The sequence below is a fragment of the Chiloscyllium plagiosum genome, chromosome 15 (genome assembly GCF_004010195.1).
Source record: "Chiloscyllium plagiosum isolate BGI_BamShark_2017 chromosome 15, ASM401019v2, whole genome shotgun sequence".
Lineage (NCBI taxonomy): Eukaryota > Metazoa > Chordata > Chondrichthyes > Orectolobiformes > Hemiscylliidae > Chiloscyllium > Chiloscyllium plagiosum.
In genome coordinates, this window is record NC_057724.1 from 3,439,396 (window position 1) to 3,455,915 (window position 16,520).

Below are 16,520 nucleotides of genomic sequence, written 5' to 3' on the forward strand. Positions count from 1 at the left end.
CTCCAATATCCTTTCAAGACGGTCGGAGATGTCTCGCACCCTGGCACCGGGCAGGCAACACACCATGCGAGACTCCCGCTCCGGCTTGCAAAGGATACTATCAGTCCCCCTAATTATAAACCTCTCTAAGATCACCCCTCAGCCTCCGACGTTCGAGGGAAAACAGGCCCAGCCCATTCAACCTCTCCCTCGAGTTCAAATACTCCAACCCTGGCAACATCCTTGCAAATCTTTCTGAACCCTTACAAATTTCACAACATCCTTCCCAAAGGAGCGAGACCAGAACTGCACAAAATATTCCAACAGTGGCCTAACCAATGTCCTGTTACAATGTCCTGCAACATGACCTCCCAACTCCTATACTCAATGTTCTGACCAATAAAGGAAAGTAAACGAAATGCCTTCTTCACTATCCTACCTACTTGAGACTTCACTTTCAAAGAACTATGAACCTACACTCCAAGGTCTCTTTGTTCAGCAACACTCCCCAGGACCTTACCATTAAGTTCTGCCCTGATTTGCCTTTCCAAAATGCAGAACCACACATTTATCTAAATTAAACTCCATCTGCCACTCCTCGGCTCATTGACCCACCTGATCAAGATCCTATTGTACTCTGAGGTAACCTTCTTCGCAGTCCACTACACCTCCAATTTTGGTGTCATCTACAAACTTAGTAACTACACCTCCCATGTTCATATCCAAATCATTTATATAAATGACGAAAAGCAATGGACCCAGTACCAATCCTTGGGGCACATCTCTGGTCACAGGCCTCCAGTCTGAAAAGCAACCCTTCACCACCACCCTATCTTCTACTTTCGAGCCAGTTCTATATCCAAATGGCTAGTTCTCCCTGTATTCCAAGCTATCTAACCTTGCTAACCGGTCTCCCATGAGGAACCTTGTCGAATGCTTTACTGAAATCCATATAGCTCATGTCCACAGCTCTCTGCTTTTATCAATGCTCTTGGTTACTTCTTCAAAAAACTCAATCAAGTTAGTTAGACATGATTTCCCATGCACAAAGCCATGGTGACTATCCCTGATCAGTCCTTGCTTATCCAACTACATGTAAATCCTGTCCTTCAGAATTCCCTCCAAAAACTTGCCCACCACCAATGTCAGGTTCACCCTGTCTATAGTTCCTTGCCTTGTCCTGACCAGCTTTCTTAAATAGTGGCACAATGTTAACCAACCTCTCAGTCTTTCTGCACCTCACCTGCGACTATTGATAATCCAAATATTTCAGCAAGGGACCCAACAACCACTTCCCTAGCTGCCCACCGAGTTATAGGGTTCTAGTTCAGAGTTCTAGTTCTACCACCTCCTCAGGTCCTGGGGTTTTAAGACATCCAGCACCTCCTTCTCTGTGATATGGACATCTTTCAAGATGTGACCATCTATTTCCCCACATTCTGTCTCCTTCTCCATAGTAAACACTGATGCAAAATACTCATTTATTATTTCCCCCCAATCTCCTGCGATTCCATACATAGAGAGCCTCGCTGATTTTTGAGGGGCCCTATCCTCTCCCTAGTTAGCCTTTTGTCCTTAATATAGTGATAAAATCCATTTGGATTATGCATAATCCTATTTGACAAAGCTAACTCATGTCTGCTTTTTGCCCTCCTTATTTCCCTCTTAAGTATACTCTTACTGCATTTATCCTCTTCTCAGGGTTCACACAATCTCTGCTGTCTATACCTGACATATGCTTCCTTCTTTTTCTTAACCAAAACCTCAATTTCTTTAGCCATCCAGTATTCCTTACACCTACCAGCCTTTCCTTTCACCCTAACAGGAATATTCTGTCTCTGGAATCTCGTTATCTCATTTCTGAACGCTTCCCAATTTTCTAGCCGTCCCTTTACCTGCAAACATTTGCCCCTAGTCAGCTTTTGAAAGTTCTTGCCTAATATGCCAAAATTAGCCTTCCTCCAACCTAGAACGTCAACTTTTGGATCTGGTCTTTCCTTCTCCATCACTAGTTTAAAACTAATAGAATTATGGTCGCTGGCCCCAAAGTCCTCCCCCACTGACCCCTCAGTCACTTGCCCTGCCTTATTTCCCAAAAGTAGATCAAGTTTTGCACCTTCTCTAGTAGGTACATCCACATACTGAACCAAAACATTTTCTTGTACACACTTAACAAATTCCTCTCCATCTAAACCTTAAACACTATGGCAGTCCCAGTCTATGTTTGAAAAGTTAAAATCCCCTCCCATAACCACCCTATTATTCTTACAGGTAACTGAAACCACTTTACAAATTTGTTTTTCAATTTCCCTCTGACTATTAGGGGGCCTATAATACAAACCCAATAAGGTGATCATCCCTTTCTTATTTCTCAGTTCCATCCAAATAACTTCCTTGGACATATTCACAGGAATACCCTTCCTAAGTACAGCCATAATGTTATCCCTTATCAAAAATGCCACTCTCCTCCCCCATTTCTATCCTTCTGATAGTATTTGTATCCTTGAACATTAAACTGCCAGTCCTGTCCATCCCTGAGGCACGTCTCTGTAATTGCTATGATATCCCAGTCCCACGTTCCTAACCATGCCCTGAGATCATCTGCCTTCCGTTAGGCCTCTTGCACTAAAATAAATGCAGTTTAATTGATCAGTCCTACCTCTTTCTCTGTTTCATTCCTGCCTGTCCTGACTGTTTGACTTGAAACCAAACAGCAAAGGTCACTGCTGGGTCAGACAGCTGTGTAGGTTTATTGCTCCATTGGAATCACTTCCCAAGTGGTCACTGCCTTTGTCTCTCTTCCTCCTTTTTAAAGTTCCGTTGTTTAATCTTGTCTTCCCCCAAATTTCCAAAACAATGCAACAGCTTATAATGCAATAATTACTGCTCCTAGAATTCCCGGAAATTAGTTCCAACACTGAAAATACATCAAAAAAAACAAACAGGTCTTTCACCTGCAATTTTTCCCATTCTCCATCTTGGATTACTGTCTTTTTCTAATCTAAGGAAAATGACACTTGCCTATCCAATCTTTCCTCATTGCTGCAACTTTCAAGCCCTCTGGCACGGTGGCACAGTGGTTAGCACTGCTGCCTCACAGCGCCAGAGACCCGGGTTCAATTCCAGCCTCGGGTGACTGCCTGAGTGGAGTTTGCACATTCTCCCTGTGTCTGCGTGGGTTTCCTCCGGGTGCTCCGGTTTCCTCCCACAGTCCAAAGATGTGCAGGTTAGGTGAATTGGCCATGCTAAATTGTCCGTAGTGTTAGGTAAGGGGTAAATGTCCATAGTGTTAGGTAAGGGGTACGGGTGATTTGCACTTCGGTGGGTCGGTGTGGACATTTTGGGCTGAAGGGCCTGTTTCCACACTGTAAAGTAATCTAATCTAAAAAAAACAACACTATTGTAAATTTCCTCTGCATTCATACCAGAGTAGAGTCATAGAGATGTACAGCATGGAAACAAGACCCTTCGATCCAACCGTACCGACCAGATATCTCAACCCAATCTAGTCCCACCTGCCAGCACCCGGCCCAATTCACTCCAAACCCTTCCTATTCATATACCCATCCCAAATGCCTCTTAAATGTTGCAATTGTAATTATGTTCTTCCAGTAATCCAGTGACAAGAACCATTTACAAACTCCAGTTGTGGCCTAATCAATATTTTATACAGTTCTCGTACTAAGCTAAAAGGCTCATAGACACAATGGACTAAATGGCCTCATTTTGCACTACAACAGTTCTGTTTTCGTGTTCAGTTGAGTGGGAAGAGAAATGAAAAATAGAACTTAATCCAGAGAAATGCAAGGTTACCTCTGTTTTATGTGTTTAATACATTCACCAATGAAAAGAAGCGTCCGAAATGCCTTCTTTAATGCCTTAACTACCTGTCCTGCCACTTCTAAAAGCATGTGGTCATGCACTCTAAGGTCTCTCATTTCCTGTACTCCTCTCAATTCCCCCTCATTGGTGTGTATCCCCTTATTTTCTTTGCCGCCTGGAATGCACATACATGTCTCTGGATGCAATTCTATTTGATACTTTTGTCTGTTCACTCAAACATATTGCCAGAATTGTTACAATGCAGGGGGGAGACCATTCGGCCTGTTGCTTCTGCACCAGCTGAGAATTCTGACACATCACCAAACCTCTGCCTTTTCCCCGTAATTACATTTCCAATTAAATAATCATCTCATGCTCCCTTGAATGCCTCAACTGAACCTGCCTCCACCACATTGCCAGATAAACTATTGACATCTCTGCAATCAACAGCTATTCTTTTCACTGTCAAATTCACCTGGCCAATTTTAGGGTCATTTACAAATTTCCCAATTATGCCTCACACTTTTAAATCTGAATCATTATTATAAGCCACAAAAAGCAAGGGACCCAACACTGAGCTGTCCATTCCCAAACACAACCATCTACTATTAACCTTTGCTCCCTGTCACCGATCCACATTCTCTTGGATTTTTACTCTCCTAACCAGTCTGCCATGTGGGACCTTGTCAAATTTCTTCCTGAATCCACTGAACTAACCTCATCAATCCTCATTGTTACCGCCTCAAGAAATGAAAGTTAGTAAAACACAAGCTCCCCATAATAGAACCACGTTAACTCTCACCTTTCTCAGTGACAGTTTACCCATCTCCCATTCAAATAATGTGCCTACCACAGAGTCAGACTAATCAGCATATAATTATTTGGCCTATCCATCAGACAATGGTTCAACATGTGCAGATTTCCAATCCTATGACATCTCACTTGTATCTATTGAGACCTGGAAATCAAAGGATCCATTATTTCCTCCCTGGTTTCCTTCAACAGTCTGAGATACAAATCACCATGCCCTCGTGATTTATCTTCTTTCGAGGAGGTTAGTTCCTCCAGTACTTCCCATCTCACTACGCTTCATTTATCTAAATTTTCACACACCTCCTCTTTAATTAGGATGTTTGCATTGTCTTTCTCTTTTGTGATGGCAGAGACAAATAACTAATTCAAAATCCTGCTCAAATCTTCTGCATTCACACACAAATGACCATGTACAACTCAAATACCCTTTTCTTAGTTATATTCTTGCTCTTAATGTAGTGACAGAACATCTACACAATTTCCTGGATCTTATTGACAATGGTTTTTCATGCTCTCTTTGTACTTTCCTAATTTCATTCCTTACCTCACCCCCGTATTTTCCATACTCTTTTAGATTGTTACTGTATTAATATTTTTGTCTCTGTCACAGGTTTTCTTCTTCTGCTTTATCTTACCCTGTATCCTTCTTGGGAACCAGGGTTCTTCAGATTACACAGTACATTCCTTTTCTTTGAGGAGACATTTCTACATGAAACTTATTCTTAATGCCTCCCACTGTTGGGTCATTGCTTTTATTCAAGTTCTTATATCCAGTTCGTTATTGCCAAAACACCTCTGAACTTCATAGACACCGTCTTCCCTCAATGTATAATTCCCTTCAGGATATTTGTCCTAATCCCATTTAAATGCAGACTGCTCGTCCCACCTTTCTCAGAATCAATGCAGCGCCTTAGAAATCTGATCCTAAACCTCCTGAACCAGTTTCCCAGCCATGTGCTCAATGTTCCAATTTCAACGCTCACTAGAACGTGGGATAGGGAGTATTACTGAGATTACTGATCTAGAGGTCTTTCATTTTCATATCCTTTTGTTGTTGTAAATATTTTTACTGAGAAAAAGATTGAATTTTCTCAAAATTAGAAAATTACTACAAAAAAGCATAACAATCTTATAACTGCTTACTGTTATTGTTATAACTATTTCTCTACTCCACAAACAATTTCGAAGAAAGAAAAGAATGAAGAGAAAAAAAAAGTACACAAGCTGCAATTCAATAAATAACTAAACCAAAAAAAAAGAAACTAAATTAAACCGAATTGAACCAAGGCAAATTAAATTAAATTAAGTTACAACACCAGCACAATCCCACCAAAACTCCACACCTCCTGGAGCATCAGTTGGCAGACGCATATTTGTTCGGACTTCTTCCTCCCAGGGGCCCCTGGCCCGCCAGACACAGCCCTCATGGCTACACAAAGGCCCTGACCAATGTAGCTGAAAGCCTGCATCTATATAGTTTAAAAAGGGCAACCATGTCCTATAAACGAGTTCCGTTTTCTGGTGCACCATACTTGTAAGGAAGTACAGGGGGATGTGCACCATAACTAACGTACGCCACTCCGAGAGTCCTGGGGGATTCTGCGACACCCAGCTCATCAGGATGTTCTTCCTCGCACAAAATGAAAGAATATTAAACAGTTTCTCCCCATGCACACCCAAAGAGGGTAGATTCGGCAAACCCAAGAGGAGGGATATCGGAACTACCTTGACCTCAGTTCCCAAGACCCCTTCCCAAACATTTGCTACAGCGGCCCAATACCTACGAAGCTTGTGGCATGACTACGAGCAATGAGGAAGAGTAGCAACATCTATTTTACATTTGGGGCACGTTGGTGACACTCCTGTCCTCAATTTCGCAAGACGCTCCAGTGTCAAATAAGCCCTGTGGAGTACCTTCAGTTACATAGCCTGTGTCCAATTGCAAATTGAAATCTTCCTTACGTTCTCCCAAATATTCTCCCACTCCTCTGACGAGATCTCCACCCCCAATTCCTGAGTCCAGATTCCACATTACATTCGAAACATTACCTCTTAACAAATGGTAGAGGGTGCTGACTGAGAAAGTATCCGTGGACCGAAGTACTCTCCTCTCCACTTCCGACTTATAGGGACTAACCATTAACGTAGTCTTTTTCTGTATAAAGTCCCTAATCTGAAAATAACAAAAGAGATCACGACTTCCCCGTAAAATAAATCTCCCAAACAGGAGACTCCTCTGGACTCCCAGAGCCGAAATCCAGAATCCATCAATCCCAGCCGGAACCCTAATATTCCTACTATTGGACTAAAAGGGCAAGTTTTTCTAAATTGCCTCATTTTGTTGCATCATTCTCCATGCTTTAACTGTGTTAAGGACAATTGGATTTCTGCAATGGACCAAAACAGTCCTCATCTTGTCCATAAACACATTAACGAGGGGGCATTTTGCCTGGGAGGCCTCGATGTCCAGTCAAATTGACCGCGAATCCTGGCAATGCCAATCAGCCGCATAGGATAATAGGGAACTAAATTGATATTTCTTAAAATCTGGAAAATCCACAACCCCCCATCCCCTGCAGAGCTGCTATTTGGCAAGCTTAATGAGAGGCCGCCTATGATGTCAGATAATAGAGCTGAGCCAACTGGTAAGCCTCTGTAGCACTTGCCCGGGCAGTATCAAAGGGAGCATTTGCATAGGATATAATAAACGAGGAAGAACATTCATTTTGATCAGAGCTATTCCACCCAACCAGGAAGATCCTCCCAGCATTGAAGGTCCTGCCTTATCTTCTCTAGCAACTGCACAAAGTTAGCTTTATATAAGTGATCGAAGGCCAGGGTGACAAAAATGCCTAAATACAGGAAATCTCCCTGTGACCATCTGAAAGGGAATCGGATTCCACTCCCAAGATCGGGAACTCTAATAAGACCCCCACAGGTATGGCTTCTGATTTCATAAAATTGATTCTATACTCCGAGAAAGAACCAAATAGATTAATCACTTGTATTAAACAGGAGACATATATCGTCAGGTTAGTTAGAAAGAGAAGACTGTCATCTTCATAAAGGGTGATCGTATGCCTGCTGAGCCTACCTCTGGGCAATTATAATGGAGCCCCTCCGGATAGCCTCTGCCAACGGCTCAATCACCAATGTAAATAGTAACGGTGAAAGGGGGCACCCCTTGTCGGCTGCCTCTGCCAATACTAAAATTGTCATACCTTATACCACTCGTGAGAACGGCTGCTTTAGGGTCACTAGATAACACTGCCACTCACCTGGTAAAGACCCTCCAAGACCAAACCACTCTAGGACATAAAAGAGATATGGCCACTCCACCCGATGAAATGCTTTCTCTGCATCTGTGGAGACTACCAAGCCCAGAATCGACCCTTGCTAGCATACCTGAACCATATTTAATACTCTTCTAATATTATTAGAAGACCTGCGACCCCGAATACAACCTGTCTGGTCCTCCTTCACAATGAAAGACAAGACCTCCTCCAACCTCAACACCAACATTTTCAACAAAATCCATCTGAAATCCATCTGGGTCGGGCGCTTTACCACTCTGGAGCTGCCTCACCACCTTCTGTACCTCTTGAATTGTCAGAGGGGCATTCAAAAGAGACGCCTGGGAGGTCCAAAGGTCTTAAAAAAGGACCCCATGTCCTCAAAACCCTCCGATCAGTACAACTCAGAGTAGAACTTCCTGAATGCTGCGGTAATCCTTTTGGAATCGCAAGTGAGAGTACCAGCACACTCTCGAATGGATATGATAGATTGGAGGCACTCTTCTTTCTAGCTAGGTACACCAGTTATCACCATACTCAAATAGCTGCTGTTTCGCAATGGAAATCTCTCTCTCTTTTTGCTGTCTGGGTGAGCACCACATTTAGAGCGGCCCTAAGAGCTGTAATCTGCTGCAATGTGGTTACAGACAAGTCTGTGAAAGTATGCTGTCTCAGCTACCTTCAGCCGGGCCTCGAGCATACACTGCTGCTCTCCCTTCTGCCGCTTCTGGGTCACTGAGTAAGAAATAATCAAACCCCTTGCATAGGTTATTTAGATTAGATTAGATTAGATTACTTACAGTATGGAAACAGGCCCTTCGGCCCACTAACCACTGTGCCACCGTGCCGCCCCTGCCACCGTGCCGCCCCATGTCTTGGCAGTCTCCCAGAGCACCAATGGATTATTGGCCATACCCGAATTAATTCCCACAAAAAATACTCAGTAAACTTGCTCTCCTTTAGGAGGAAAGGATCCACGTGCCAATGCCGTGACCCTGTCCCATCACCACTGGCCTTAACCTCTATGTACACTGCCACATGATCAGAAATGGCTATGCTCCCAATTCCGCAGGACAACACCAAATTCAAAAAGATCAATGTGGCTAAAAACAAGTCAATCCTAGTGTACCAATCATGTGGGTTAGAGAAAAAGGTGAAGTCCCTATCCTCAAGATGAAAACATCTCCACACATCCACCAACTCCAGCTCCCTGTTCAGGTCCACCAACTGCCTGGATTGCAGGGATATATCCACGAGATCTCTTGGCATCCTGTCCACCTTGGGGTCCATAAGTCGGTTGAGGTATCCCCTGATAATTGTATGACGTGCCCCAAGGGCCATCAACCTGTAAAATGCATCCATTAAAAATTTGAGGGGGTGTGCCAGAGGGCAATATATATTCAAGATCCCATACTCCTCTTCATGTATTAAAACTTTTAAGGATCATAAACAGTCCATATTCGCCCTTGATTTGGTTTAACAGCTGAAATGGGAGATTCTTCCAGATGAGTAGAGCAACTCCTCTACTTTTCGAATTAAAGGATGAGAAGAACACCTGGCCGAACTCTCCCCGCTGTAACTTTAAGTGCTCCTTATCAGTTAGATGTGTTTCTTGCAGCAAGGTTTGAAAGGATCTTTTTTCTTTTAATTGGTGAATGACTCCCCCTAACATTCCAGGTGCACCATTTAAATGAGAGCTTAGCCACAGCCATCTGAAGCAGCCCATGATCCCCCAGGAGGAAGAACTCCACTCATAGCACGCCGAGTGAAAACAATAAACAGTTCGTATAAACTTGAAAATACAACTACAAAAACTACCAAATCAAAACTTCTAACAACTACTTCTACAATGAAACAACATATAACACAAATAAGAGACTTTCTCCCTTGCCCACAGGGGGCGCTCATACTTCCCATTAACCCCTCCATGGCTCGTTCTCACTGAAGCTGCACCCCAAACCCAGGCAAAACAAAGTTTAAAAAGTTACGTGTGTCTTACAACAATAAAATTAAAAGTGGGCACTCAACCCGTCCCATCCATATTTTGACCTTAGGTTATCCTGGAAAAACCCAAGCCCCCCACTCACCAAACCCTTCCCCCCATCCTCTATTAAGAGAGAAACAAAAAGGGAATGATAGAAAAACAAAGGACAATGGGAGGGAGGAAGAAGGGAGGAGAGAAACAGAAAAAAAGGGACCCACATATTAAAAAAGCTAAACCAGGTAAACCAAGCAAACTACAGAAAAAACAAAGGGAACACTATTGTCCATATTATTTGAGCCAGTCAGTCTATTTTAAGGTGTCCAGGAGGTCCTTTGCCTTTTCCAATGAGTCAAAATTAAAAACGGACCCTCCGTGGCTAAAAAGTAATATTCGCCCATAGGTGTTAAAGTTTGTGCGAAGATTTGTCGCTCGGGTGCTCGTTGTTGTGGTTCGGTTCGCTCAGCTGGGAATTTGAGTTGCAGACGTTTCGTCCCCTGTCTAGGTGACATCCTCAGTGCTTGGGAGTCTCCTGTGAAGCGCTACAACGAAATGTAATATTGCTGGATATCTGACAGAATACTGAATATATCCAAGTCCCTTAGCCATATTTTTTCCTTGTCAAAGGCCTTACTCTTGCGGATCATGGCTGCAGAAAAGTCTTGGGAAAATATAATTCTTGATCCTTTGTATGTCAGAGCCTGTGGATCCTTCCCCAGTGCTCTAGAAGTTTCCAGCACCATTTGTTGATCTCTATAGTGCTGGTCCAATCAGGGCCTGCGCACTGTGATCTGGTGGGCCACTCAACCCACACCCGGTCCGCCCGACTTCCAGCTTCAAAAACCGCAGGAGCGATTGCTCCGAGAAGCTGACCAGCTGGCATCCTTCTTCCTGTTCCGGCAGTCCGATCAAATGGATGTTCTTTCGATGGCCTCGATTTTCGAGGTCATTGACCTGCTCTACTAAGGCCCGTACCTGCCGTTCCCGGGGCTGGACCCAACCCATCCAGGATTCTGCCGCCTTTTCGGAAGGCGCGGTCCGCTGCTCCACCTCCATGACCCGCTGCCTGAGATGCTGGATCTCCTGGTCATGCTCCTGCAGCATGGCCGAGTTTGGTTCCAGCTTGATCCGGGTATCCACCATCGCTGAATTGATCTTCGCTCGGAGTTTCACAAACTCCGAGATCAGCCTCTGCTCCATAGGAAACCCCCTGGGACATTTGCGGAGGCCGACACTGTGGGCGTGCCCATTGCTGCAGGGGAATGCCCTGCTTGGTGCAATCCTCGCTGTCCTTTTCCCTTAGTCATTTTTCCTAATCAATTAAACTGACATACAGCAATTCTGGGGATCCAAAACTACCAATTTTTACCAGAATGGGTGAGAAAGGGAGGGTGAATGCATCACTTTGTCTGGGTTCTTGTAGAGCGCTCAGTAGGGCAGACCTATTGGATCACCGCCATCTTGGTTCTCCCTTCATATCGTTCTGAACTCACCAATATTTATTTTCAGGTCCAGACCCTTTGTTATTCAAGTTGTTAGTATCAATGCAGAGGGAGGAGTCAAACTGCGGAATGTTTCAGAGACACATGCACAAAACAACCCTGTGTGTGAATACTTTAACTCCTCCTCCCATTCTGCCAAGGACATGCAAGCCCTTGGCCTCCTCCACCGCCAAACTCTAGGCATCCAACGCCTGAAGGAAGAACGTTTCATCTTCCGCCTTGGAATCCTCCAACCACACGGGATCAATGTGGATTTCACCAGGTTCCCCATTTCCCCTCCCCCCACCTTAGCCCAGGACCAACCTTCCAAATCGGCACCACTCTCTTGAACTGTCCTACCTGCCCATCTTCCTTCCCACCTATCCATTCCACCCTCCTCTCCAAATTAACACCTTCACCCCCACTTTCATCTACCTATCGCATTCCCAGCTACCTTCCCTCCAGCTTCACCCCCCTCTTATTTATCTCTCAGCCCCCTTGGGCTAACCCCATATTTCCGATGAAGAGCTTATGCTCAAAACATCGACCCTCCTGCTCCTTAGATGCTGCCTGGCCTGCTGTGCTTTTCCAGCTTTTTGACTCATTAGTCCCAATGTCATACAGTCATGATCTTGGCATCAGGGAGGCAATATACCACCTTGCACACAGAAACATCTGTCTGTTCCCCTGAGCACCCTATCACTACCATTCTGCCTCTCCCTCCTTTCCTGTACTGGTGAGCTGCCTGTAGTGTCAAAATCTTGGCCCTGACTTCATTTCTTTGCAAAACTAATGCCCCTATCTATGCCCAAAACAGAAAATTGATGAGTGAGTAAGACATCAAAGGATTCCCGCATTACCTTTCTGGTTCTCATGGACTGTCACTAACCTCAACCCTATTCTTGGTAGTTACCCATTTAACTTTCTGCCTCCATGCTTCCAGCCTGCAGTGTGACCACCTCTCTGAATGTGCTATCCACTCAGCTCTTGCCGTCACAAATGAGCCACAGTGACTCTAGCCACTGCTTGAGCTGCAAAACATGGAGCTCAAGTTTCTGCAGCTGGCAATACTTTCTGAATATGGATGTTTACGTCACTGGAAGTACCTACAACTTCCCACATTCTACAGGATAAACACTCCACACGACCAATCTGTGCTGCCGTAACTTTGCTTAATTTACATTATTTTACTTTAGCTGAAAATGTGGCAGGTCAGGCAGCATCCAAGGAACAGGAGAATCAACGTTTCGGGCATAAGCCCTTCTTCAGGAAACTCCTGTTCCTTGGATGCTGCCTGACCTGCTGCGCTTTTCCAGCAACACATTTTCAGCTCTGATCTCCAGCATCTGCAGTCCTCACTTTCTCCTCCATTATTTTACTTTAGTTTACTTAATTACGTTTATTTTATGTAGTCTTAACAAACTTTACGAGTCTATGGATGAACCTTATTATGGATAAATTCAGCTAACAGAGTCCAGCTACTCACCGTCCAATCAACTCATGAGGCCATGTCACTGCAGGTGGCAGACTCACCTCCTCTCTTGCTAGTTTCCTGATGAAAAGTGACCTAGGTTCAATGGATCCTTGGTTAAACCTTATCTTGATTGGCTGCCTTCACATTCCACATCACCTTGTAGCTTTCCTGATATCTCACGATGTCGTTCAAAATGGGGAGGGGGGGGGTGGTGTCAGTTTCCTCCAATGTTCTCCTCTAGAGCGGCAACTACTTAGGGCAGCTGACAACTCAACACTTTTCAAGTTGCCTTTCCCTGTGATAAAGTTAGTAAAAGGGCAGATACTTTGACTGTGCGAGGCATCAGAACTAAGCCTGACTCTTGCCTCAACATTTATACAGGTACGCTATCCATGGAGTCACTGGAGAATAGTCAGGACTAGTAACTTTGCCTGCATCTTTCCTACTCAATGCCTAAGGTACTGAAACCCGCAATAATGTCTTTATTACTACACAGGCCGTGACCATAATGTGACTCACTGCTATGATTCCACAGGAATTTCTTCTCCTTGTCCTTGTCTTTCTTTTTGTTTTTCGGATCAACAGGTACAGGTTCTTCCTGAGGAGGGTACAGCTCCCCATCAGTGGAACACACCAACATCTAGAACAACAGGAACAAGAAATAATGCAGCTGAGACACCTGTTTCAATCCACAGAATGCCTTTATACACTCCATGATGCCATTTCCTCCTCCCACTCCCTCCCTGCTTCAGCAACCCACTCTCACCCTTGGCCTCTCCTCCTCTTCCTCCCTGGCCCTAGCCAACTCCTCACTCATCCTCAACCTTGCTATCATCTATGCTGTCAGCCAGGGTTCCTTTGGTCCACCCGCTATCCTAACAGCACCCAAAAGAAACCCATTCAGACACAGGACGAACATGCAAACTCCGCATAGACCACACAAGCCCAAGGGTGGTATCAAACCTGGGTCGCTGGCTCTAAGTCTGCTGACCACTGAGCCACCTTGCTGCCCCATCTCTTTGTGCTCGAAGGATAAGTGATGCAGTTCTAAGTCAAAATGGCGAGTGGCTTGGAGGGATACATGCAGGTGTTAGTGTTCCCACTGTTCTCATGACTCTGCAGTCCTTCACCTGCTGGATGGTAGTGGTCTTGGGTTTAGAAGGTACTGGCAGAGGATCCTTGGTGAATTGCTGCAGTGCATCGTGTAGATGATGCACAGTGGTGCCACTGTGTTTCACTGATGAAGAGAGTGTATGCTGAAAATGGTGGATGTGGTTCCAATCGAATCGCTGCTTCCGCTGGATGGTGTTGAGCTTCTTGAGCATTGTTGGAGCTTCACTCATCCAGGCAAGTGGATAGTCAGGAGGTGGGTCACTCACTACTGAACCCCTAACCTCTGACTTACCGTTGTAGCCACCGTATTTATATGTCTGGTCCAGTTCAGTTTCTAGTCAATGGTAATCCCAGCATGTTGATAGCAGAGGATTCATGCTACTGAATATCAAGGCCAGATTGCCTGGCACTATTGTCGTGTTAATGTTACTTTTGTCACTTACCAATCCAAGCCTGGATATTGTCCAAGTCTGGCTGCATTTGGATAATGATTGTTTCAGTATCTGAGGAGTCACAAATGGCACTGAACCATCCCTACTTCTGACCTTATGATGGATTCCTTGATACACACTTGGTCAAGTGCTTTCTTTTCATTAAGGGCAGTCATTCTCATCTCATCTCTGGAGTTCACGTTTAACATCATTTTCTACTCTGGTCCCGTTAATAAAGGAGAAAGTGAGGACTGCAGATGCTGGAGATCAGAGCTGAAAATGTGTTGCTGGAAAAGCGCAGCAGGTCAGGCAGCATCCAAGGAACAGGAGAATCAACGTTTCGGGCATAAGCCCTTTCAGGCTCAACGTTTCAGGCTCATTCCTGAAGAAGGGCTTATGCCCGAAACGCTGATTCTCCTGTTCCTTGGATGCTGCCTGACCTGCTGCGCTTTTCCAGCAACACATTTTCAGCTCCCGTTAATAAAGCCCAGGATGTTGTATGCTTCATTAATCACTTTCTCAACCTGTCCTGTCAATATCAATGATTTCTTTACATCATATCCTTTGGGATAAAAATCAACAAATAACAGAATAAAAACCCAATAGTAGAAACAAATAATCTTGTCTTTCAGAAAGAGGGTCCTTGCTGATCTGAATCCAGTGTGTGGAACTTTGCTTTTCATCGCGACAAATAATGTGATGACCAAACCTGACACACGTCAGCAGTTTTGTAGAATGTCTTCTTATCAATGGTCTTGAGAGATTCGATGATACACGGCAGATCGACTAACTTGGCAGCCAAGGGCTGCTTGTCCACTCGCACAATGCCATGCCGGCCATCCGCTATGAGAAAGGAAACAGAAACCAGTTTTATACATCTATACTAATGCATTTACACTCTCATCCACTTCTCCACCCCTCAAATCTCACTGAGTCTCATAGTTCCACCAAGCTTGAGTGAAGGTGTGGAAGGCAACAGAAAGTGAATCCTAAAGTGACATTCAATATTAACACAGGGTGTTGTTAAAGAAAGAAATTGTTTGCTATAAGCAGCTGTTTAAACAAACACTGAAACAGGACATAAAACATTCTGAAGTAGAATCAGACTTGACTGGGTACATGAACGGGTTCTACAGACACTGCCAAACCTGATGATTTCCAGCTTCTCTATATCAGAGGACACAAAAGGGAACTGGATAAGGATGTAGAAATAAATATAAAAAGAATGTGGGGAAAGGCCCAAGTTATATGTTGGAGTCTTCTTCGCCCAGAGGACTGCCTGGATGAAGTCATCAGTCCATGTGAACAGTGATAATTTACTGTAAATGACAAACCAGAAAGGTGTCAGTTCTTGCCTGGCGTAAAGAGGCAGAGGGAACGCCTGGTAATATGAGAGGGGTGCAGTCACCTAGCTTCACTTTTGATTGCCTTAGAAGCTTGGAAAGGAAATTCTGAGAAGGTTTGTAGCTCAGGTTGAGGTTTAGGGTGTAGGTTTGCTCGCTGAGCTGTAGGTTTGATATCCAGATGTTTCATTACCTGGCTAGGTAACATCATCAGTGGCGACCTCCAAGTGAAGCGAAGCTGTTGTCTCCTGCTTTCTATTTATATCTTTCTCCTGGATGGGGTTCCTGGGGTTTGTGGTGATGTCATTTCCTGTTCATTTTCTGAGGGGTTGATTTTTGGTATCTAGATCTATGTGTTTGTTTATGGCGTTGTGGTTGGAGTGCCAGGCCTCTAGGAATTCTCTGGCATGTCTTTGCTTAGCCTGTCCCAGGATAGATGTGTTGTCCCAGCCGAAATGGTGATTTTTTTCATCCGTGTGTAGGGCTACGAGGGAGAGAGGGTCGTGTCTTTTTGTGGCTAGCTAGTGTTCGTGTATCCTGGTGGCTAACCTTCTTCCTGTTTGTCCTACGTAGTGTTTGTGGCAGTCCATGCATGGAATTTTGTAGATGACGTTGGTTTTGTCCATGGGTTGTACTGAATCTTTTAAGTTTGTTACCTTTTCTTTGAGAGTGTTGGTGGGTTTTTGTGCTATCAGGATTCCGAGAGGTCTTAGTAGTCTGGCTATCATTTCCGAGACTTCGTTGATGTATGGTAAGGTGGTTAGGGTTTCTGGCTGTGTTTGGTCTGCTT

General features: G+C 44.4%; 1 protein-coding gene across 1 annotated transcript in view; it reads right to left on the reverse strand.

Moving 5' to 3' along the window:
* Window positions 1-16,520, reverse strand: part of taf7 (TAF7 RNA polymerase II, TATA box binding protein (TBP)-associated factor) — a 50,365-nt gene that overhangs the window by 22,394 nt on the left and 11,451 nt on the right. Inside the window, exons 4-5 of the mRNA XM_043704294.1 lie at window positions 15,097-15,230; window positions 13,363-13,483 (exon numbers count right to left, since the gene is read on the reverse strand). Coding sequence (XP_043560229.1) covers window positions 13,363-13,483; window positions 15,097-15,230 — 255 coding nt within the window. The remainder of the gene's footprint in view (window positions 1-13,362; window positions 13,484-15,096; window positions 15,231-16,520) is intronic.